We start from the raw sequence: 25,752 nt of genomic DNA, 5'->3' as shown, positions 1-25,752 counted from the left end.
AGCTGTAGCTGTTTTTGATCAGCCAGTCATCCAGGTAAGCAAACTAATACATTGTTCATCTAAGTACATCACAGTGGCTACACTTTTTACACAGGGACAATACAAAGCTAACACTTAACACTAATAATATGATCAGTACTTATATATACACACAGAATGCCAGTTTTTCTGAAAAACTAGTTTTTGTTGAAAGACAGTGTACTGGTTATATAAAGTAATACATACCACACTCTCTGGTAGTGTCTGGAGTGTTGTTTTGAGCTGATCAGCTGGTGAAAGTGTATCTGGAAGATACATGGCTCTGGATAAAATAAGCAATGAAGTGGGGATTTGTTGGTCCAGGTGCAGCTCTAGCCACTGTAATTCAATAGATATACCTATATAGTTACATTTTAATCACACAGAAAAATAGGAATTCCACAGCAAATTGAAAGTTACCACTTATTTTCTAGATACAGTATAAAACCACACAAAAAAGTGTAAATTATATTTTAAATTTTTTACTAATGTTACTAATGTATTCCAAACAGAACTGAGATCTTAAGAAGAAAGCCACGATGTACAATAAATGCCAGAGCTGCATTCTCTTAAACAAAAGGTACACACGGGATCAAAAAGCGACAAAGGGTAGATCAGGTGTACATCAACTTTAGAACTATTTGTCTTAGACCCAAGTCACAATTTATGAAAGCTCTATAATTTGAGTCTGATTAATGTATATAAATTTTATATACATTAAATATATACAGAAAATAGTAACAGGTTCAGTAAAAGCCAATACCCATATTGCTCATTTATATAATATGCCTATACAGAAAAGTATTACTATTTTATGATTAAACAAGTACTGAAGTGATCTTACTGGACATGTACCTGTTTAAGTTGTTCCTTTAGTCGTTCTTCTGTTACGCCAAGAGCTCTCATACCTCTTGCTCTACATGCTGCCTGCAGTTCTTTAACAGTCAGACTGTCAACTCCTTCCTCTGCAATCAGCTATACAAGATGTAAAATAAACACCTCACATGTAATGAACATGTAAAAATGTTAGCAGGAAAACAATAAGCACACAGATGTTTAGAATGACCACTAGGGGCTGCTGTGATGATAAAAAAATAGAGAGCCGCAATGTTTGGAACAAGAGATAGACAACATAAATGTTGCACGTTTCAAGCAGAATTAATTATTTTAAAAGTTCCAGAACTGCACTGGGTTTTCTTGCTAAATATTTTAATCACTTCTATGACATGAAGTTTACACTTACAAAAATATTTTCCCTTTCATTCTAATTGAGCTATTCCTATTGTCATGAATGGTAGTTACAAGCACAGATCAATGGGGGAACGTACATAAATCAAAAGATTAAAATGGTATTGTAAATGTAAAGGAAATAATCTAGTGTTAATTTACATATACCTGAACTTTCCAAATGGGTAGTCCTATCAAATCCATGCTTACTCCTTACCTCCATGGATCCCTATTGGACAGATTTTAAGAACTGGAGAGGTAGGTTAATGAGCTGTAGTTATAGGAGATGATTCAGAACTGTACTGCCTGTATCAGTGAATTTATTAATCAGAAAACTAGTATTTTTCACTGCTTAATATTTATCTGTCTCTAGAAGTCCTTCATAAAGCAGGACTTGCCTTCCCAAAACTTCCATAATTGAAAAGTAAGTTTTCCTTTAAAACACGAGTGGCTTTTCAGAACAAATCAAAGCTACTGGATTTTGGCACTTATGAAAAGTGTTCAATTAACAACACTGTTTGTGCAGGCACACACTGTGCAAGCTTCTCCAAAACAGTTGTGTCAATGTAATCAGACCTAATATATTCATAATTAACATGAAACATTTCAGTTCTAGCCCTCCTGAACAGAGAGATTGCCAGTCATGGTAAAGTGTGTAGTGAGGACGATGAGTGCAAATGGCCAGCAAAAGACACAACAAAATCATCAAGTCCATCTTTCTGTGACCACATCAAAAAAATTAAGGTTAGCGCACTAACCAAATGTTTCTAGCCCCAATGCTATACCTTTTTTGCCTTATTTTTAAAGGGCCAGCAGTTCTTTCCTAAATTGAGGAAGCTCACCTAATTTTAAGGCTTCAGTCTTTTTGCTGAAGTATACGATTAGCATTAATAAAACTTTGAGACAAAAATAAGTAGATGCTTAGAAACAAAACATTTGCATATTTCAGCTACAGTTGATAAAATTAGATTTTTATCCATAAATGTTGGTAAATGTCGATTTCACCATACACACAAACCAATATTTCCATCAATAATAATTTTTAAAATGTACTGATAGGCAAAGTAAGAAATATACTGCTTAAAACTTATTAAGGTTTGATTAAGGATATTTACTATGTATGTTTTGACATGATGTTGACATTTTATGTTAATGATTATAAAAGTTATTACTTTTTGAATCTCAAAAGTCATTAAATAATGACTGTCTTCCTCCCCTATAATTTCCCACAACTGTGAAATTTTAGATCTACAAAAAAAATTTTAAAAGCTTTAAAATAAAATTGATAATATCCATCAAAAATATAAATATAAAAATCAAATTCTGCCAAAAACTTAATTATAGCATTGGAATAGATAAGCTTTTTTTTTTTTTTCCTTTTTTTAAAATCAAAGCATGACTAAAATGACTTACTTTGTCATCTGCTTTCATGGACCTCAACCTCATGATCAGCTGGAAGCGCAGAAAGTTATTTGTCCCAATTGACTGAAGTTCCAACAGTTTACAGAGAGCCACCAGCTGAGGCCTAGTAAGATTGTCCAGCGTAAGCTCATCTTCAAACAGTTTAGAGAACCGTAAGATCTCCTCATTACTAGGTCTTTCACCAGTCTCTCGGATCTAAGAAAAATCAAAAATATTATCTCAAAACAAGTTTAATGGATAAATATAGCTTTTAGCAATAAGTACTGTACAGTTCTTAACTAAAAAATTTTGTTCCAATTCCAATTATTCATAATGTTTTCACATAAGTATAATTAGTGTGTATTCAGACAGAGTCTTTTGTCTTTCACAGCAAATAAAAGGTTGTCAACAGAACAGTCTGCATTGTGTAATCTGAATGGGCTCGTATACAAATAAATCAGTGCTCTGATACAGTACAGCACTGATTATCTGGGAATACATAAGCATATTTACTAGTTTTACTGTAGCTATATCATCTTGAGTGGTGGCCTAAACAGATCCAAGCCTAATCAGGACTTGAACATGACATCTTCAAGAAAAACCCTGTGCTACAGGAAGGGGTGATAACAGCTTCTCTCTTCCATTAGGTATGCAGTCAATATAAAAGAATGCTAAGGAGCGCTGAGCTGTTGGAGGTACAACAGAAATCCTCAGTTGTGATTATTAAAGATGCAACAGCATTTTTTGCTCTCTGGTATCCTTGTCAAATGCTAATTTCGGTAAATTATCTAAATTCTTCTTACAGTTGCAAACGGATACAATACATTTCACTTCCTGTCCTTACCTAGTTCGTAATATTGCTATATACTGTTACCATGTTCTACAGCAGAAGAGTCTGTACTTCCAAGTGACATTATTCCTGTGTACTAACAGTAATTTGAAAACCACTTGGAATCCTTCTGGATGAAAATGCACTGTCTATTAAATGATTAACATCACACTTACCACCATATACGATAATGCCTATTGGCAGCTGAAAGTAATTAATTTAGAAACTGGAATAGTTATTCAGAGAAACAAGAGGATTTCTCTTCTTTTTTTTTTTTTTAAACTTGCTCCAAGAACACAACATGCCATGGCTGAAGATTCATCTTCATACAAGTTGCACTTTTTTTTAAATTTAGAAGTTATACATCATCCATTGTTTAATGCACTACCAGTGATATGGAATTCAAAGAACCTTACGGGTTAATGATTCCATTTTATTTTAGAACCCTGATCATTCCAGAGTATTTAATTAAGTCTGAACAAAAATAGCTAAATCTTTAGAGGTTTCTGAAATGTATTTTTTCTGACAATGATTTTTAATTTCTCTTAGACATTAAAAGCTGGTATGCCTGAAATTAGCTGTACAAGCTTGACTTAGAGCAGCGGGGGGGGTTTTTTTTTTGGCGCTGGGGTTGCATTTTCATAAATTGTATGCAGGGTCCCTCCTCACTCTCACACACACACACCACACCTCCTGCTCATCCAACTTTGCCCCCCCATTCCCTAACGTTCCCACGGGACCCCTACCCCATCCACACACACCCCCACTCCCTGTCCCGACTGCCCCCAGACCCCTACCGCCCCATTCAACCCCTCCTCTTTCCTGACGGCCCCCCAGGACCCCTGCCCCTTCTCCTTGTCCAACCACCCCTTCTCCCTGTCCCCTGAACCTCTGCCCGACTGCCCCCAGCCGCCCCATCCAACCCTCTCTCCTTCCTGACTGTGCTCGGGACCCCTGTCCCCATTCAACCCCGTTTCCCCACCCCCTGACCACTACCCTAAACCCCCTCTGCCCCCTTACCACGCTGCCTGGAGCATCGGTGGCTAGCGGCGCTACAGTCACACCGCCTGGCTGGAGCCAGGCCACTCTGCTGCTGCCTCTGCCGCCGCCACTACGCAGCACAGAGCACTGGGTCAGGCTGGGCTCTCCAGCTGCACTGCCCCAGGAGCTCACAGCCCTGCCACCCAGAGCACTGCGCTGGCGGTGGAGCAAGCAAGGTGAGGCTGCGGGGGAGGGGCCGGGGGCTAGCCTCCCGGGCCAGGAACTCGGGGGCCGGGCAAGACGGTCCTGCAGGCTGGACGTGGCCCACGGGCCGTAGTTTGCCCACTCCTGACTTAGAGTATTGGGAATCCTACTCTGCCTGACGACTATTATTTGAGCTAGCATCTCATGTATATTCAGACACCTAAACAAAACCGGCACTATGAAGTTTTGTCACTGGATCATCCAGCTGGAAATCTGGGAATGTGTTCATTCTCTGAGAGGCTGATAGTTTTCCAGTCATCAGATGAACTTTTATTAACCAGAGAACACAGAAATTTGGGAGGTAAGAAAGGCTATGACTGCATCAACCTCAAGAGTGTCCCTGCGTTGAAGAGGCTACAAGTTGGAGAGAGGGAGGTAAAACAAGAAGATGCATTTTACAGTTTAAGAGTGCCCTTCTGCTCTGCTACGTTAGCTTCAGAAGAAATTAGAAACACTGATCCACTACAGTAGCCTGCAAAAGGGATCTTTCTAACAGGAGTATTTTCTCTTCTGTTTTAGTTTGAATTTCACCAGTTTTTATGATCATCATATCTGTCACAGGCAAAGAAAAAAAAACTATAGCCTGATGCTTCCAAAAATCTGTTGAGGGTGCAGAACTAGCTTTCTCAGTTCACATATGCATTAAAAGATTTAGGAACTCCCAAACCCCACATCATGTAGGGCTTTAATCAGTGGCACTGAGAAAGATAAGTATATCACTAACGAAGCACCTAAAATATCTGGATTAAAAAATAAAAAAAGAAAAAGGGAAGCAGTCTAGACTTTTATTATTCTAGTATCTGCACTGTATGATGTAAGGAAAGTGAATGTGATTAAGTTTGTCTCATATTGCAAATGATTAAATTGTAGTTGTGACAACACGTGCGTGCGCGCACACATACACACACACACACACACAGAAGGCAAACCTTGAAAAATTCTCTTACCCATCATCACAGGGAAGTAAGAAAATATCCCTAGGGAATATGGGGACCTATGTCATCAATTTCTGAATAAGTTAACCATATTTTAAATTGCTACTAGCTTTTCTGGTTGCAACGTTAACCTTCTCACTGTGAATCAATGCAGTGGTATTCTTCCTGTATCTGCAGACAAAATTCCAGTACCTCTGCTGCTAATGCTCACCTAACGTCCAAGGTGTGTAGTGTCACTTCATGTTGGTTGGTATGTGGCTTTGGGAAGAAGCAGGGAAGGTGGCTAGGTTGATTCAAAAGGAACGAGGACAGCACCTTGGATAAGTTTTGGGTGGATGCATAATATGATCTTGTTCTTATGAAAAAATGTGTATGGGGGGTATGCCATGAGAGCCCCTATTTCTCCTATTCGTCAGGCAGAAATACTACAAGAAATACTGTTTTCATGGGCTCAAACGGTGGTCTGGTGAGACAGCGCAAGGTGAGGTTGGAATCCTGTACATGAGGGTAAAAGTGCAAAAGGCCTTTAAAGGACTCTTCACAAGCAGGTGGGTGAATATTGAATAGCCATCTATTTTGGGCTGGAATGCTGGGATGGCAGCAAAGTGCGTACAAACGGAGCTTGAAGACAGTCTAGAGCTTAAAAAGGTCAGGCCTCTAATCTAGAATGAGTGATAACAGGATGTTCATTGCTGAGACATGATTGGCTGTGTACCAGGATCTGAATTTTTCCCATTTTTGGAAGTATGGCAAGTTATGCCACATCTGCTATTTAAGAGAACCTCTTTTGCTGCCTCTCAACAGGTCATTTCTGAATCCCAAAACCAGGAAGGAGCCATGCCTTCAGATAAAAGGATGATTCAGCCCGCATCCTGAGAGAGGAGGTACGGAATCAATTGCAGGGTGATCGGAGAACATACTATCATTTATAGGAGGTAAGGATACCAAATTTGTCGTGGCCACGTTGGGACTACGAGGATGATTCTGGCTCATTCCACCTGTATTTTATGAAGTACCTTGAAAAAGAAGTGGAAAGGTGTAGAATACTGGAGCATCCCATATAATAAGGAAAGCATCTCCCAGAGACCCATGGCCTAGACCCACTCATGAGAAGACTTGAGAGCATTTGGCATTCTCTGCTGTGGCAAAAATATATTTATGTGGGGAAATCCCCAGTGGCTGTATATGTGCTGAAGGACTCATCTCTCGTTCCCACTCATGGTCTGGTGAGAATCGTCTGCTAGGGGAGTTCACCATGGTGTTCCAGTGTCCAGGAAGATATGCAGCCAAAATGTTGATGTCATATTGAATACACCAGTTCCACTATTTCAGTGCTTCCAAGCATAGGGAGTGGGATCTTGTCTGTTGATGTAGAACATGCAGGCGATATTGTTGGTCATTACTTTTATGGTCCGATGTCTGATCTGGGGTAGGAAACGTTGGCACCCATTGCGAACCACTCGCAGTTCTAAAAGGTTGATGTGCATGGAGGATTCTGCGGGGGACTACATTCCCTGCATTGTGTTGGTCTTAAGGCATGTTCCCCAACTACTTAGGGAGGCGCTGGTTGTTAGAGTCAGGGACTGTGTTGATTGGAGAAAAGGGACCCCATACAGACGTTTTGGGGTTGTGTTCACCAGTGCAGTGAGTCCTTGATCTTGATAGGCATGGATAAGAGTTTGTGAAGATGGTTTCTGTGAGGTAGATACACCACACACAATCGCGCCTGCAGACAGCGTGTGTGCAACCTGGCCACAAACGTGGCTGCTACCATATGATCAAGTAGTTGGAAGTACATCCTGGTTCTCACAGTGGCTACAAAGTCGACTTGTAGAAAATCCGTGAGCTGAAAGGCAGGCTCTGGCCTGTATCACATCCAGATGTTCCCCAATAAACTCCAGATGTTGTACCAGTGAGTGTCAATTTTTGTATGTTTACTTGAAGGCCAATGTTCAGGAAAAGATGCATCAACTTTTATATGGCGTGAACTGCAAGGGAGCCTTGAGGAGACAATAGTCCAAGTATGGGAATATTGTGATGCCTTGTTTGCATAGGTAGGCTGCCACTACCACAAGGACTTTGGAGAATATTCGAGGGGCTGTAGAGAGTCCAAAGGGTAGTACCCTGTATTGGTAATGATAGGTACCCAGAATGAGTCTGAGGGATCGTCTGTGAGCAGGGTATATAGTGCTGTGAAAACATGCATCTTGGAGGTTGAGGTCCGAGAACCAGTCCCCCTGTTCCAGCGCTGGGATAAAGATTGATAGTGTGACCATTTTAAAGCGTTGCAGTTTGATAAACTTGTTGAGGTTTCGTAAGTCTAGATTGGACTCCACCTGCTGGATTTCTGTTAGATCAGAAAATAGTGGGAATAAAAACCTCTCTCTCTCTCTATGTTGGGATGGGACCAGTTCTATGGCTCCCAGTTGCAGAAGGTGATTAATTTCTTTCCACAGAAGGTGTTTGTGAGTAGGGTCCTTGAAGAGAGACTTGGAGAGGGCTGGGAGGGAGGTATAGGAATGAAATGGAGTATCCTTTGTTGATTATTTCTTTGTTGATGGTTTGCTGCCATGATGGATAAAAGAGGGCTAAACGATGGCCAAACCAGCAAGTTGTTAAAGATGGTTGCAGCAACTGGAAGGGGGGGGAGGGGAAGGCTTCTTGGGGCCTCAATCAAACCTTCAAAATAATTGTTTAGATGAAGATGCATGAGAAGTAGCCCCCTGAAGCAGCGTTTGTCTGCACTTTGGAGGGGATCTCTGTCATCTTTGTTGTGTGCCATACTGACAATGAGGTGTGAAAGGTGGAGGTTGGGATCTTGGGGTATGCCGATATTTCCCCGATGTCTCATCGGTAATTGATATAACAATATGTGCCGAGAGAGTGGAGTCACTCTAGAATCCTTTGGAGAATGAAGGGATTCATCAGTACGCTCAGCAAATACACCTCTACCTTGATATAACGCTGTTCTTGGGAGCCAAAAAAAATCTTACCACGTTATAGGTGAAACCGTGTTATACTGAACTTGCTTTGATCCACCAGAGTGCGCAGCCCCGCCCCCGCAGCACTGCTTTACCATGTTATATCCAAATTTGTGTTATATCGAGGTAGCGGTGTAGTTTGGAACCCTCAAAGGGTAGATCCTCAACCATGGTCTGCACCTCTTTAGGGAATCCGGACAGGTGAAGCCATGATTCTTGTCTCATTACCACGGCCGTTGCAATGGAGCAGGCAGCTGTGTCTGCGGAATCCAGGGAGGCTTGTAGTGCCATGTAGGTGAGAAGGTGTCCTTCAGACACGAGTGCCTGGAATTGCTCCTTCTTTTCATCTGATCTGGCAAATGTTGACAGAATTCCTGTATTTTAGAATACAGTAGAACCTTAAAGATACAAACACCAGAGTTACGGACTGACCGGTCAACCAGACACCACGTGAAACCGGAAATAACCAATCAGGCAGCAGCAGGGACCAAAAATATTTATTTATATATAAAAAGAGCAAATACTGTACTGTGCCTGCATTGCATCTTAAAGGTAGGCACATCTGGGCTGCCTGTCCCCACCGCACCCCGATGTGTGGAGTAGCCACTTATAGCTAAGAGTGGAAGATGCTGGAGCTGCCAGCCCAAAGCAGCCAGAGCCAGCAGAGCAGGAGCAGTACTGGGGTCTGTGCCACTTTCACCCCACCCCAGCTGGGCATGGGACAAGCTTGCAAACTCAGTCCAAGACAGGGAAAGAAGCTGCCTGCAAGGAAACTTCTGGCCTGGCGTGTCAGCTGCTGGATCTGGAGCCTGAACTGTGCTTTGTTCAGAGTTACGAACATTTCACTGTTACAGGCAGCCTCCATTCCCAAGGTGTCCGTAACTCTGAGGTTCTACTGTAGTTCACATGATTGTATTTGGCCATAAGAGCCCCGTAATTGGCGATATGGAACTGGAGTGTCACAGAATAATATACTTTGTGACTGAACAAGTCTAGTCACTTCCAGTCCCAGGGGTGGTACTGGTGTCCCTTCTGGTGTACTGCATTGATGACCAGGGAGTTTTGAGTAGGATGGGAAAAAAGAAATGTTAAGTCCTTAGTGGGAACATAGTATTTTTTGTCAATTCGCCTGCGGCTGGCGGGATGGATGTTGGGGTCTGCCAGAGCACCTTGGTAGTACTCAAGAGGGCCTCATTAATAGGGAGGACTATCTTTGTCCACGTGGAGGTGTGTAGGATATCGAGCACCTTGAGTTGTTGCTCTTTGACTTCTCCAGCAGGATCGAGAGAGATGCTGTGATTCTGCGGAATAGTTCTTGAAAGTGTCTGAAATTGTCTGCAGACATAGGAGGTGGTGGCATGATGGCCTCATCGGAGAAGGAGGAGGAGAAGCGGAGCTTCCTTCTGCTGTTCCTGCATCATTACTGAGTCGACATCAGGTAGTTGAGAGATGGATGAGGATGGCGATCATGAATATTTCTGGCTCTGCTCTTTGGGCAGTTTGGCCCTACTGGGTGCACAGCCAATGTGAAAGAACTGGCACGTGGGTTGCATCTACGGGCATCCGTACCAGGGTCTTGGTTCGGTTCTAGGTTCCAGATAACACAAACGAGCAGCCAATTGTCTGTGTGTGTGTTCTGGATATGTGGGTAGAACAGAGTACTCTTCGTTCTCTTCCTCCTCTTCCTTGCTGGGAACTGCACCATCCTTTCTCAGTGGTGAAGTGGAGTAGTGTTGTGACTCCAGGGAAGATCATGGGCTGTTGAGAGCTCTCTACAGAAAAGCAGAGACTCAGGCATATCATAGATGACCAGGTCCCTTGGATATCTGAACTGCTGTGGAGCAGACAGAAGCATCATCAGCACCGGTGGTTGTTTGGAAAGTGAAGGAGCTATTGGTGCTGAGGGCAGAGTGCATTCCCTCGAGCAGCCAATAGATGGTGTAGATGGCTTATTTGGTGCCAAGATCTTGCCCGGTGCCGAGGATTTGGTCAGTGCCAAAACAGTTGCCGGGGACAAAACACCTGAAGTTGTCTTGGATGAGGCACTCGGTACCATTCCGGAAACTCTTGCACTGTGCTGCTCAGTCCTGAGAGACGGTGTCTGCCTGTGGTGCTGCCCAATTAGGGTCCTTGGACTTCTGTTTAGCTCCAATGCCAGAGGTACCTAGATGGTCATGGAAGCTAAGTCTCACCCCTGATGATATTGAGGCTACTATCCTTGCAAGGAATGGCTTCTCTGAGGTAGTTCCTCAGCAGGCGATGTAGTAGTCTGTTTCTTCCTGTTAAGAATGTTTTCTTGTCTTGGATGGCCGTGGCAAGCAGGGGTCAGATGATGACTAAGTCAAGGGTGAGAGCGATGCCAGAAAGGCATCAGGGTGAGGGTCCGAAGCTGGCCATAGAGAATTCTGCATGAGGAGAATATTTAGTCCGAGTTCATAGTCCTTTTGGGCCCAAGTGGTCAAGCTGGTGCAGTGGGTGCACTTCTGTGCGATGTGGACCTCACTGAGGCAGCAGATGCACTGTGAGTGACTGTCACTCATGGGAAAGGCCTTTTGACAAGAGAAGCACCTCCTGTACCTGGGGAATCCCAGCATAGTCCCGAGGGGGAGAGCTCCCAATTGGGGAGAGCAGGAAACAGGGAAAGCATAAGGTAACGGGAAGGGCGGAGTAAACTAAAAGATTTTATTGGGGGGGGGGTGAATTAACAGAAAATGGTTAATCACTACTAATGTAAGGTAAGTTAAGGAAAGAGTCTCTAAAGGTTGAGGTAGAAGGGCTCTGCTCTGGATTCTGTCCCAGACCAAAGGCGGTTGGACCGGACAGAACATATATAGATGCCACCCTTGGATTGAGACAGGGAGGAGTACATGTGCAGCCTAATGAGCACTGCTACCGAAGATCTCCGATCCCAGGCGCAGAAGGCGCTGCCGCACCTACAGTGGAGTGCCCATAGGGATACTACTCAAAGTAGCAGCAGCCCTTCTGTTCTGTCCTCTAATTTTTTCCTTCCTGATCCCTCACCCCACTTTATGACAGTCAGAATGCTCTGACAGAAGGAAAGAGTATCAGACTTTCTCAACCAGAGCCTCTTGACTGCTGCAAGGGTGAAAGGCAAGGAAAAAAGACAAAGCTCCTCCCTTCTTGCAGCTAAAGGATCTACAAATTTAACATAAACCTTCTACCCAGAGGCTATGGACAATAGAGCACCCAAGCAAGGTCTAGGGACAGAATCCCAGAAGAAATTGCTGCATGCACATATACCCACAACCAAAGTTAGCATGACAGAGGAGCCGAAGTTTCTCAGAATGCAGCCCCTAGACTTCACTGGTGGGAGCTCCCCTTCACCCCCTATCTTTCACACCTACAGGTTTAGTCTTTCATGTTCAGCCAGGGCCCAAAACATTACTAGGTGAAAGGAGTTGATGAAACATCCTAGGCTACAGAGAGCATTAGAACCAAAATAATTTTAAGTATAGGTTTTTTTGTTTGTTTGTTTTACTTTTTGCATTTCTCTGAGATAGGATAATGGAAAAAAGTCACTTTCGCTTTTGTTTATACTTCATTTCTAATCAGTGTCCCTGGAAGCCTCTTGCAGGTTGCAAACATTAAGGGGAATGATAATCCAAGACAGTTCCCACCCCCTTTTTTTTAAAATCACAGAAACATTTCTATTGACATTAGGTATTGCAAAGCTTTAAATTCCAGGGCAAATTTGATCAGACAATGTCCCTTTAGCATGATATGGCACATCATAAACAAACCAAGTAGTGCCAAAAGATATATAACATGTTTTATCCTTAAAAATGCAAGTGCCGTACCTCTGCTTCCCTTCACAAGCAAGGTGTGTAAATGAGCAAGATATTGTGTTATTAAATTTTAATTGGAATACCAACAGGAAGAGAAAAGTTTAAAATTTACAGAACTGATCTAAAATATCTTTGCTATGCATTTATCTTTTACTAGCACCTCATTAAATTACTTTAATAATACAGTTAAATAATGCTTCCCTTCCCCGCATTAATCCTCCTACAAATCAATAATGTACATGAAAATGGTAAGATCTGTTAGATAAAAGTGCATGTGTTTCCTTAAATCACAGAGGCAGGGTGGTTTAGCACACAGAGCTTGGAGATGGAAACCAGTAACTCCAGAGTTCTAATTGCAGCTCTGCACTCAATCTTTTGCAGGGCCTTAACAAGTCACTTAATCTTTCTGAGTCTTGTATCCCCCCTGCACCCTGATGTGCAAAGCAGGAATTCTTCCTTAACTCATGGGTGTTGCAATGATAGTGCTTGTACAGTAGTTTTATAGTATAAAAGACAAATGCCTGGTCTATACTGGGGAGGGGAAGCGGGGGAAGAATCGACCTAAGATACGCAACTTCAGCTACAAGAATAGCGTAGCTGAAGTCGACAGATCTTAGGTCAACTTACCTCGCACCCTCACGGTGCGGGGTCGACTGCCACCGCTCCCCTGTCGACTCCGCTTCCGCCTCTTGCTGCGGTGGAGTACAGGAGTCAACGGCTGAGCGATCGGGGATCAATTTATCGCGTCTACATTAAATGTGATAAATCGATCCCCGATAGATCGACCACTACCCGCCGATCTGGTGTATTTTCTACACCAGCAAGACCTCAAGTAGGCAGTTATGCTGGCCAAAAAAAAAAAAAAATGCTTTTGCTAGTATAGCTTATTTCATTCAGGGCATCAGCATAAGCTATACTAGCAAAAGCACTTACGCCAGCATATAGCTATACTGGCAAACCTTTTCTAGAGTAGACTACAACTAAGTAGGTCTGCACTGATTTCTCTGCTACCTCAAACTTTACAAGTTTATCTGGCTACAATTATGTAATTTCTAGCCAGTTGACTAGAACAGAATTTACATTTTTCTCTCACTTTTCATATTCCACGTTCCAGTGCTAGCTACTGTGTATAGTAATATGGAAGCTGCTATGCATTCAACATTAGAATCAGTTTCATTAACACAGGGAATAAACCATAAGGTAGAGGAGATATGTTGTTTTTGAGAATTAAAATGGAAATGCATTGGATAAAGTGAAAGTGCCACCTAGAATACCAAAGTGAGATCTCAGCACAATAAATTGTAATTAAAAGAGCAAAACTTCTGCGCACCTTTTGTTCAGCATACGTCACACACTATTCACTTAAGCCCAACATAATGAGTAAAGATAGGTGACCATGGTATAAGCAGCAACAGATTATGCCACAAGCTTAGTTTTCTTCTTCACCACTGTCTATTGCTTAGTAAGATAAAAATATCAAGATATTTACCTTTTTATGTGAACAGAGTACAAGGTTATATTTTTACCTTTTGAAAGAAGGTAGAAAAATCTTTAGTAACATTTCCTTTGGCTGCTTTATTTTTTAAGGCCATCTCCTCAATAGTGTCTTGAAGAAATTTTGCCACTTCAAGTTTCACTCTCAATTCTTTCTTCAATCTCTCCTCCTATAAAATAGAAGAGCATGTTTGCTTTATTATACCCACCGAGATCCCCTTCCCCCTACTTGTAAACCTCTCTCTCTGAGGCTCCAGAGGTTTTTCCAATACCAGAGTATGTTAGATGTCATTACACCACAGCATTTGATCAGTTGCCATTTATTTTCCATCTATAACCTGTTTACGAAGGACTGACTAGACAAAAGGGAGTTGGGAGAGTGGCACTGTCAAAAATGGCATTACCTGTTTCTGAGTCACTAACTAGGAAGTAAATTGTCTTGAATTCTATGGATTGATGGTCTAACAGACAATCACAAGATGGAGTACTAGTTGGTGTCTGCCACAGACCACCAAATTCCAAGAGCAAACAGGATGACCAGCTCCTTAAGCACTTACGTTATCTGGAGGATCTTTTATCTGAGTGACAAACTGGTCATCTCAGGCTGCCAATACTAAAATGTTTGAGTCATCTATAACTTTTAGAAATTTCAAGGAGGGTTGCATCCAACACAGAGGAATCTGAATTTTATATTAGACCTCACCTTGGCAGATAAATATGAATTGATCACAGAATTAAAAGTTAGCGGTTGCTTAGCAAAAAAGTGCTCCTGACTTGATTATTTTGTTTGCACATAACAAATGTAAAGTCCCAACCAGTAAAATGTATACTTGTCACTTTCAAAGCAACAATTTCACAAAGCTGAAAATTATGAGTCAGATCAACTGGGAGAAAATTTAAACAGAAAAATGTGAATGATAATTGGAATACCCATTTAAGAGACTTACAATGCTCAATTTATTTAGCGTATCAAAGAGATGGTTAAGAAGTGACTTCATCATAATGTATAAGTACCTACATGGAGAATAGGAATCTGATAGAGGGGTCTTCAGTCTAGCAGAAAAAGATAGAGCAAGAGCCACCTGCTAAAAACTGAAGCTAAACATTCCAGCTAGAAATAAAAGGCATTTTATTTTCTTTTAATAGTGAGGTTAATTAACCACTGGAACAACCTATGAAGGGGTGGATTCTCAATCACTGGACATTTTAAAATCAAGATTGGATGTTTTTAAAAAAGATATACTTTAGTTTAACTACAGCTGTTAGGCCTGAAATAGGAATTAGTTCAGGGAAGTCTGTGACCTGGATTATGCAGGAGGTCAGACTAGATCACAAAGATCTCTGTCTGGCCTTAAAATCTATCAATTTTATGTCATGTTAGTGCTATGTAAGTTACGTGCATAATTCAGTCTGAATTTAATAAAGTGAGGGTTTTATTCAGTGGAACAAGCCAACCTACTCTCCTCTGCATATGATACTTAGGTAAGAGCCACCACTCCTTAGTGTTGCAACTCTTTCCATTAAAAAACGGTTTTTCTCCCACACCCTGAAAAAAAAAAAAAAAAAAAAAGGAAAGATCCACATCTTTCCTTCACCATCGTGGAGGTATGCAGAAGAGGAGGTGGCCTTTAACCATGAATTTCAATACAGTTCAAGGCTGCATTTTCTTACAATGAAAATTTTAATTTTGATTTCCTGGCTTTTTAATGGATAGTTATTAAAAAAAAAAGGAATTTTCACCCTTATATTACTGATATTTACTCTTAAGCTTACCTACATCTTTAAATAGGGTTGTCTATGAATACGATTTTATCAACTTCTGACATAACAAAGTTTTGTAAATTGTTAAAATCAAATCCAATGCTTAAGGAACTGAGCACACTTTCACTAGAACTATGGTAGAAACTTTTAAAGTATGATTCTGGCTAACAATATCCCAGCCAGGTTAAATAGGAATAAACTATTAAAACTGTTTTGTTAAACAGTTAGCAATTTGTAACCCAGGAAAACGATAGCACCCTGCTATCAAGAAACAAAACACGGCTTTTGCTTATGAAGTTGCGACAAGGAGCAAGTTAAAATTTCAAGTATAGTTTAGTTCTTGTTAAATATTTGACTGATTGTAAATCTACGCTGTGGTTACCTTCTTAGATTTTGTCTCAAATGTTGAAGGAAGCATACCAGGGAACAGCTTAAGGGCTACTGGAAGCAGAAACTCCATGAACGGAACAACAACGAAGACTAGGAAAGGAACCAGGCGAAAGAGATCAGCACATATCCGAAGGAACTGGAAGAAAAATGAGAGGCATTAATAGACAAGAACAAAAATTTTACACGGCAACATTAAAAACAAAACAATGCTTAATATAGACATCTATATTACAATTTAAACCAGCAAATACATGTGTTCTATGAAGATATTTCCAATTCTCAGAAACTACAGGATATGATGAGTTGAGTTGCTCCAAATCACGACCCGCGCAAGGCTCTAGCGATCTCCCCACAGAAATCAGGGTGATGCTGTAAAAGACAGAATGGGAGTAAGATAAATGCTCTGGCCCCAACAGCAGAAGGTGTGGGGCCCAGGAGGTGAGCAGATGTGAGATGGAGGAGCAGGACAGAGTTCTGACTGCAGCACACACTCACCCAAACAGAGCGGCTATCACCCAGCCCTCGGGTTCCAGCTCAGCTCTCTATTCACGCAGCAGTGGGCTGCAATATATGGCAATAGGCTGCCTGGGATTCTGGAAACTGTACTCCCCAGCTTGCTCAGACAGAGGAGGTAAACTACAACTCCCAGAAAGGAACACGACAGTTTGCTCCTGCATAGTGAATGAAGTGCCTTTTTGAAAGAGGTGGTGTTGTACTTTAACTAGTGGGCGGCAACACCGAGCACTGAGAGGAGCATAGTTGTCGCCGCTGTCTGTCTGTATTAGAGCTGTGGCGGCTGCGCAGGTGTGTTTGAGTTCCCCACCTGGAGGGCGGCGCTGCACACAAGGGCCCAGGATTATAGCCTCCTTCCCCGGCGCGAGGATGGAGATATGGCAGGGCAGGAGGTCTCTGTAGAGCGTGGGTGGGGCGTGGGGGAGGAGGGAGATAGTTGTGTGTGATGCACGGTGACCTGTGGAGCTAGTGTTGAGCCCTGCAAATCCACCAATATCCACTTTATATCAGCAGATGCAGATATTTGCAGACCATTTTGCGGATCGTGGAACGGATACAAATATTTTATCTGCGCAGGGCTCTAACTATGTGAAATAACTGGTACTATGAGACCAACCAACTTCACCTAGCTGCCAGTCCTGTCCAACATTGCCCTTTCTGACATCAGGCAACAAGCCTTAAGGTGCAAGACAAGCTACAACTACTCCAGTTTAAAGATCGGTCTATTCCACCAGTATATTGTCTTATTTCAAGGCACCCTGTTTGAACAATTCCTTTAAAACAACCTCAGTGTCACCTCCAGATTGCATACTAGGTCCAAGAACAAGCTCCCAGCATAGCCAATGCCTATCTTTTGATAGATCCAACAGTATGGCACCTGTGGGCAAAGCTCCAATGCTTCAACACAGTGGCATTAGAGGTGTTGCAAATAAGTGACACTCCATGCTCAATGCCCTTCTGTCAGCTGCTGAATGGTTAAGACATTTAGACTAATATGCTTGACTTAAATATCTATATAAATGCAATCACAATAAAAGGTTTCTTTTTTTCCGTAAGTTACCACACACTTGAGTTCAGTGCCAGTGTTTCTACAAGACTGAAAATGGGTGAAAGTATTTCCAAAGCACATAATTAGCCTCACTGTGTCTCAATGGGATTGTTAAATCTCACTTAACCCTAGAAAGCACCTAAACACAGGAGATGGTGATTGTTGGTCCTCAAAGCAGCTTAAACTTCCCTTTTTATTCATTTTGATTTCTGCTCCCGCTCCTCTGCTTAGACGTATGATGTACTGGAGACTGAGTAACCAAGAGCAAATGAAGTCGTTTTTCCTCAACTCGTAATAATTGTGATATATATTTAATTTAACTGTAATGTGCACAACTGTTCTAAACAAATCACAGCTTTTCTGGAGTGGAAGGAAATGAAGTGTAATCCTCCAGATCAGGCAGATGCCTTCATGCCCAAATCTTGAACTACCTGAAAAGAGTATGTCCCCCCAACTTATTACTTTCAGAGCATTACATAGTACACACACACTAGTCCTTTGAGCACTAGTTGCATACTTGTTAATTTAAATTACATTAGGGAGTGAAAGCTTTTGCTTTGGCCCTTATGTTGATAGGCTTGTACCTGTTTTATCATGTAAGCCAAGGGTAGTCAGTAGGCGGACCGCAGGCCAAATCTGGACCACCAGGATCTGCAAAATCTTTGTATTTACTTATTATTTTTACTGCAGTGTGAAAAATGTTTCTCTGGACTCTGGAACTTAACTATACCTTGAACAAGAAATATATACCTGGATGATAAATAACTGACTACCACTGATGCAAGCAATCCAGGTACTTGGCAATGTAGGTCAGTTTCTAAATCTACAATTAAAGATTGAAGGCCAGCTCTACACCACAGACTTCACTGATAACTACAGCTATGCTAGTCAGTGTGACAAGGTATGATCTCTGATCAAAATAGCTGTGCTAGCAAAAGTCCCCAATGCAGACACTGGGATAACCTATACCAGTTGTTTCGCTGGGGATGGAGGAGTAAGGTGTCTTGGAACAAGCTATAGAGCTACAGTGCAGTTTTGCTGGTATAATCTGCATCCACACTAGGAGTGCTTTGCTGGCATAGTACACCATTATACTATACTTGCAAAAGTTCTCCTAGACCTGACTGAAATTTCAACTGTAAGATCCTTTTGGAAGCAGCACGTGCTCAGCAACACTTAAAAGTTAGGCCATTTTTATTCAGGAGCCAGAAAATTTTAAACATCCAAATTTGAAAGTTTTGATCCACTGTTTGCAGGCTCAAAAGAGACTTATTCATTCCAAAAATGGAAAGTTAATGAACACTGAAGAGATTTAAAAGTTCTGAGTAAGTAAATGAAAACACGAGAGAGAACTGAAATTCAGATAAGGTACATATGGAATTATTTCCTTCATTCTCTTAAAAAGAATGCAAAAAAACTCAAATTTTATGCTTATAAATCATTAAAATCTCTATGTACATATACAAATATAGTATCAGAGGGGTAGCCGTGTTAGTCTGGATCTGTAAAAGCAGCAAAGAGTCCTGTGGCACCTTATAGACTAACAGATGTATTGGAGCATGAGCTTTCGTGGGTAAATACCCTCTTCGTCGGATGCATCTATGTTTGTTTAAGGTGAAATCCAAATCTCCTATCCTAAGTCCAAGTATAATGGAGAATTACAACCTAACTACACCTCTACCCCGATATAACACCACCCGATATAACGCGGTAAAGCAGTGCTTCGGGGAAGCGGGGCTGCGCGCTCTGGCGGATCAAATCAAGTTTGATATAATGCGGTAAGATTTTTTGGCTCCCAAGGACAGCGTTATATCGAGGTAGAAGTGTATGTGGCATCAGAACACAAGAACCCCTTACAGCCACTCTGTAGCCCCTCCTGTAACCTACACACAGCTATAGCCACCACCATTTACTCTCCCTCCAACCCAACAAGGTTTATGGCCAGCAGATTCACGCCACTAATTAATACATGGCTGGAGACTCAATGGCTCTGCCCCCAATCTACACTCTCTGCAAAGAACAGCACCAGAGAGCTTGGTTTCATGACACCCAGCACCACAATCACTGTGCAGCTTCTCTCACACAGCAGAACTTGTGCCAGTTATACTGTGGTTTGGCCTAACTGATCTCCACACATGATTAAATTCACTAGCCTCTATAAAAACAGGATTTTGACAGTGATTTTTTTGGTTTTACAAGAGCAATAGTTTGATTTCCCGAGCCGTGTTACTATTGCTCTTAATGTGGTCAGGTTACTTGGATATCTGTTCATAATTGCTTCCAGAGAGGAAGGAAAGGGGAGGCAGAAATATAACTCATTTGTCAGTTGGTGTGAAGATAAGATTTCACCAGAGACTGTCAAGAGATTTAAGGTTTAAGGTTTCAAAAAATGTTTACTTTAAAATAAATAAATAAATAAATAAATCCAACAGTGAGTGTATGCTCTAGCAGCGAGGATTTTGAAACCTGTTTGACCAACCTGAAATTTTATATTATTCAGAATCACACTAGATTAAGATAAATGCATTAAAAGGGTTGAATACGTTTTAAAGAAAGGATGTGAAAAGAGTTGATTGTCCTTTGGTTCTAATCTTATGATAACTGGTCATCCAGAAGTTAACTATTTTGCTGAAATGCGGTGATCTAACCATCTAATGTACCACAAAGCCTATTTCTAGTTGACATTCCTTCATTGTCTCTAGCTCCATATAATGAAAAAAACAAAGTTGTATTTTAAAACTGCAATAAGTGCCTTTTTGTAAATCAAGCCTTTTCTACACTGAAGGTTTTTACACTAGTGTTGCTATCCAACTACTACTCCTGGGGGAATTCTGCGTCACTGCACATGCACAGAATTCGTGGCCCCCGCAGATTTCTTTGCTTCCCTGCAGAAAAAGGACTTCTGACGGGGAAGCAAAGGGAAGCCACAAGAACGGTCATGTGCCCCCTGAGCAGCTGGTAGAAATGTAAATCAGCACGGGGGGGGGGGGGGGAGGGGGGGGCGTCATGCATGAGAGAGAGAGAGAGAGAGAGAGACACACACACACACACACACACACACACACTGTCCCTCTCGCTTGCTACTGCGGCACGCTCAGTGTGGAGGGGAAGGGCTTTGGGGTGTTTCCGAAGAGGTAGGTGTGGGACAGGCTCTGTTCCCTCAGGCAGTGCAGAATGTAGCAGCCTGCCTGCTTGGTGAATTGTTCCACTGTTCTTCGTGAATTCCCCAACAAGTATAAAACAGGTGTAAACATTTTAAGGCTCCTTTACATTGTCAGAGTGGTGTAAAGGAGTCTTCTTGTAAAGGACAGTATAACCTTATAAATGCTTATGGTACTTTAGTGATTAGAACTGGTCTAAATTTTTGGAATGAAAAAAATTTCCTATCAAAATGTGCTCCATGAACTGTTTGCTACTGACCTTTTTGGAGATGGCCAGTATCCAGTATAAATTACGAGTGAGTCCCCAGCCCTCACTTGCTCTTCAATTGCCTATGATGTAACACTGACCATATGGCTGCATATACTTGTTGACTAATAACTAGAAGTAAAGGGTCAATACTAGCTACATTACTATTAGAGGGGGATTGGTGATTTCCTCCAATGCTCCCCACTCCCATTCTCCATCCATTGTATTGTAGTTTTAATTATTTTGGTAATTTATTTAAACCAGCTTGATTATAATGCCTTATTTTGACAGAAAATATGCAGAATTTTAAAATACTGTGCACAGAATTTTTTTTTGGTGTAGTTCCCCCAGGAGTAAACTACAAACATACTGTGCCAGTGTGAAAAAGTAACTTACAGCACTACAAAAAAACCTGTGTGAAACAAGGCCTTTTATGTTAGAGAAGCACACTTTAGATCAGGGGTAGGTAACCTATGGCACGCGTGCCGCCTAATGGCACTCACACTGCCCAGGTCCTGGCCACCAGTCGGGGGGCTCTGCATTTTAATTTAATTTTAAATGAAGCTTCTTAAACATTTAAAAAAAAACCTTAGTTATTTTACATACAATAGTTTAGTTATATATTATAGACTTATAGAAAGAAACCTTCTAAAAATGTTAAAATGTATTACTGGCACGCAAAACCTTAAATTTCAGTGAATAAATGAAGACTTGGCACACCACTTCTGAAAGGTTGCTGACCCCTGCTTTAGATCAAAGCTCAGACAAGGAAAAAACCTGGCAATGCAGCAGATCACCAACCCATGGCAAGCAGCACAGTTCAATCACTGCTAGACAACAGCACTTAGGAACAACATATCCTCAGTCAGATCCTGTACAAGCTACCTAAAGACAAGACCAGTCTTTCAACAGCAGTGCTTCCAGCTTTCTGTCCTGATTTGCACATCTTAACATGTTAGAAGCAGTGTGGTCCTGTGAATAGGATACAGAATTTAAGACCGCTGGGTTCTAGTTCTGCCATGTTAACTAAAGTTACAACTTTTGTCACTCAGTATCTGTGAAACAGAGGTAATACCACCCAACTTTGTGAAGTTTTAGATATACAGATAAAAACAGTGTGTGCACACTAACATTATGCATATATGCAAACTATCACAATATAGAATTTATTTTTGTTAATCTAGCAAAGATGGATTATACCATGGATTTAAAACATTTTAGTATACTCATCAAGAGCCTGATTTTTAGAGCTCTGAGTGGATACAAAATGTGTATCCGCATCCGATCTATGATCCAAACATGGTCCGCAGATAGTAAGTGGATATCTGCAGGTTTGCAGGGCTCTACTGATTTTTTTTAAACTACCTACAAAAAAGCATGTAATTACAACAACTACATGTGAAAATGAGGATATTTTCATATTTTGCACAAGATTACCAAACGTGCAAGGTGGTCGTGATAGTGTGTGCAGTTTAGACAATGAAGACTCTGAATATAGCCAGCTGTGTTTTATTCTTGCTTTAAGAATAAACTATTTTTTCCCCCAAGATTCCTTATTACTATTTTCTCAAGCCCCCCTCCGCCTCCCTCCTTTGCCCAAAACCCCCTCAACTATTTGCTGTCAACTAAACTGCTATAAGAAGTGTTCCACTCACTAACTCTGTCAATGCAGGCTGATAAAGGGAAAATTAGTACAAGTTAATCAGTAACTTTATATGTCTGTATCACTCAATTGGGGTCTTTTAATTATGCCAGTTTCCAAACAGTTAATTTTGTTTTTACAGCTTCTCAACCTTTGTGTGTGAAAGTAATTAAAGCCCTACTTTCTTCCCCAACAGTCTTAATATATTGAATTTTTAAAAAGGTTTTTAATTTTCTTACTGAAAGGTTTCCTTTTTCCAGGAATTTAAAGCCACTATCAAGACAGTTTTATTTCATTTGATTTTTTTTTTTTTTTTTTTAAAGACTAAAATATACTGCTATCCTGATAGCAGAACATTCCAAGTTCTCCTTCAGGAGTACTACACTCCTCCTCTGTTCATTATTTTTAAACGTTAGCCATATGCCACCAATGTGAGAACCAGTATAAAGTTAGGAAGACCTATTTCTAGAGTTGTTTCACTTTTTGGACTAAGTGCTAGAGTGTCATGGTTTTTAATAAATGTAATACCTCTATTTTGCAATCGTAGTTAAAACATCAATGTATCACATTAATCAAAGTCAGTACCAAAATTTTAATCTGCTTTTTCTTTGTATAGCACTAAATACAAAAAACTTGTGTGAACAACTTTTCTAGAGGTGCTTTACCTCTGCTACTCCTGGTGAGATAAGAAAATGAGAGCCTGTAGGAAGTAATGGCATGTGCACACTTGCAAGGGGAAAAGGGAAAGAGGAAAAAGACAACGAAAGCAGATTGCAATTGTTTGCCACCTACTAAAAAGAAAAAGGGACACCCCCGCCTACCTCTGTGACAGCCAAGTGATATAAAATAAATTTCTCTTTAAAAAAAAAAAAAATTAGTTCCACCGGGGGGGAAAAGTCACAAGGAAGATGGTACATATTGACTAATTACATGCTATCTACATATAAAACATTATAACCCACCAACCAGAATGTGCGATTATTTTTGCTTGACACCTGCTTGGCCCATTACTGGGCAACAAAGTGTTATAACAGATGTCTTGGGGTCAGCCTGAGGTCTGAAAAGACGGATTCTATAACCTAGACAGTCAATGTACAATGTGTAAGTCCATAATTTCATATAATTATGGTACCAAATTCAGCAATTTGTATATTTTTAATACCTTTGTTCTGCAATGTTGTTCTTTCTGGCATCTCTTCCTCACACATAACTCCAGCTACCAAGATAATTCTCTATTTTTACCTCCATGCAAGCCCTCCTCATATATTCTCCTATTTGTTTTTGGGAAAAACCTCTCTCTAAAGATTCAGAAGCACCAACATAAAATTGAAATCCAATTTATTGATATAAAAATAAAAGCAGTGTTCAAATTAAAATGATAGCTTGGAAGTTTTCAAAACGCGCTTTCAATTAAAATGTATGATTTATTTTCTTTGAAGATTTAGCATCACAAGTGATTAATGCTTGCCTCTGTAGACCATCCGTCCCATCATTTAAACATTTCTGAAATACTAATAGAAAATTACAGTTAAAGTTTAAAATAAAGTTCTACTTCAAAGCAAGTTGTGTAATTCATTACTGGATGAAACTTACAACCTTGCAGAAGGCCCCTTAAAAGGTGCTGCATAATTGGAGCATGGACCCACCCCCATTTGTGCAGGCACTCTGCGCTAAAGTGAATTTCACTCTAGTAGGCATTTAAGGGCCTAACCTTGAGAAGCACTGAGCAGCTTCAGAGCTATGCCTTTAATTCTCTAAGAAAAATTTGTATGCAATTCACCAGTGTGGTAAATCATGCAAACTAGGTAACAGTTTAAATTACAAAACTTCAGAGGCATCATCTCCTCAATCTAGTCGATTTCAAAAAATGAGTTAAAGTAGTAGATATCAGAGGTACCCAGAGCTGCAGCCCCTTTCTGCCTACCAATTTTTGTTATTTACACTTTCCTATTTTAAAAAATGCTTTTCACTCTTGTTGTAGGAAAGACTCACATACAAATAGACAAAACTGACTAACTAGACTGTGCAATGGAGATAATGACAGAACATTCACAACGTGGCCTAATGGACAGGGCAGTAGACTGGGACTCAGGAGACTTGGGTTCCATCTCTGTTTCTGACCCAGGTTTCTGGGTGATCTTGGGCAAGTCACCTCCCTTTTAGAGTTTCCCCATCTGTAAAGTGGGGATAATTATACTGAATTCCTTTGGAAAATGCTTTCAGATCTATGGATGAAAAGCACTGTATAAGAGCTAGGTATTATACTGTAATTAAATGAACTGAAAGATTCTTCTTTTCTAATCTTTTCTGGTTGTAGTAATCTTACCTGTTTTTTGTGCCAACAGCAGGCAAAACTTTAAGCTGCTGAACTCACCCCTTTAAGACTTTTTAAATATTCTTTTAATACAAGTTGAAGACCCTTGGTCAATGTAATATATAAATCTTTGGTTCAGGGTTTTATGGGAAACTTTTTAAAACTAAAGAAATACCTCATTGTCAACCAGTAATTCACAAAACCACTATTGCCTCTCACCGAACACATGTTCCTTACAAATAGGATTAGTTTTCCTTTGAGCAACTTTCACAAGTTCTTGAAAACATCTCACAAAGATATTCCAATTTAACACCTATAAACCTTCATAGATTAGTACATGTGAAGCCAAAAACTGAAAAGAAATAATTCCTCTTGGATTTCTAACACATATCCAGTATTACAATACGTGACTTACCTACATGTGCCAATAGCCTAAAAAATAAATTTCAGATATTTCTTAAGTGAGTTGAAACACACGATGTCAAGACTACTTAGCTGCTTCATTGATCTGACAAAATATTTAAAAGGACAATGTACCAAATATACTCTCAGTCTACCTGCCTCCCATGTGTCCAGTACAGTATAAACACTGCCCTCTTGTAGGTGCTCTATTGTCATAAAGAGACAGCTTTGATTATTTTTTTTTTATTGTTTTTTAAACTTAATGCACTTTTTTACTTTGAAGAAAACCAAAACAAGATCTAAGGACATTCAATGCATTATTTGACACAAAATTTTCT

General features: G+C 40.7%; 1 protein-coding gene across 2 annotated transcripts in view; it reads right to left on the bottom strand.

Annotated features, from left to right (window-relative positions):
- LETM1 (leucine zipper and EF-hand containing transmembrane protein 1) overlaps positions 1 to 25,752 on the bottom strand; it is a 60,381-nt gene that overhangs the window by 21,050 nt on the left and 13,579 nt on the right. For both annotated transcript variants that reach the window (XM_039541945.1, XM_039541946.1), the window contains exons 4-8: positions 16,080 to 16,223; positions 13,969 to 14,106; positions 2,659 to 2,862; positions 874 to 993; positions 226 to 357 (exon numbers count right to left, since the gene is read on the bottom strand). In XM_039541945.1, the coding sequence (XP_039397879.1) occupies positions 226 to 357; positions 874 to 993; positions 2,659 to 2,862; positions 13,969 to 14,106; positions 16,080 to 16,223 (738 nt within the window). The remainder of the gene's footprint in view (positions 1 to 225; positions 358 to 873; positions 994 to 2,658; positions 2,863 to 13,968; positions 14,107 to 16,079; positions 16,224 to 25,752) is intronic.

The sequence above is a fragment of the Mauremys reevesii genome, linkage group 5 (assembly GCF_016161935.1).
Source record: "Mauremys reevesii isolate NIE-2019 linkage group 5, ASM1616193v1, whole genome shotgun sequence".
Taxonomy (NCBI): domain Eukaryota; kingdom Metazoa; phylum Chordata; order Testudines; family Geoemydidae; genus Mauremys; species Mauremys reevesii.
Note: the sequence above shows the minus strand (reverse complement) of the source record. Positions and strands in the feature narration are given on the sequence as shown.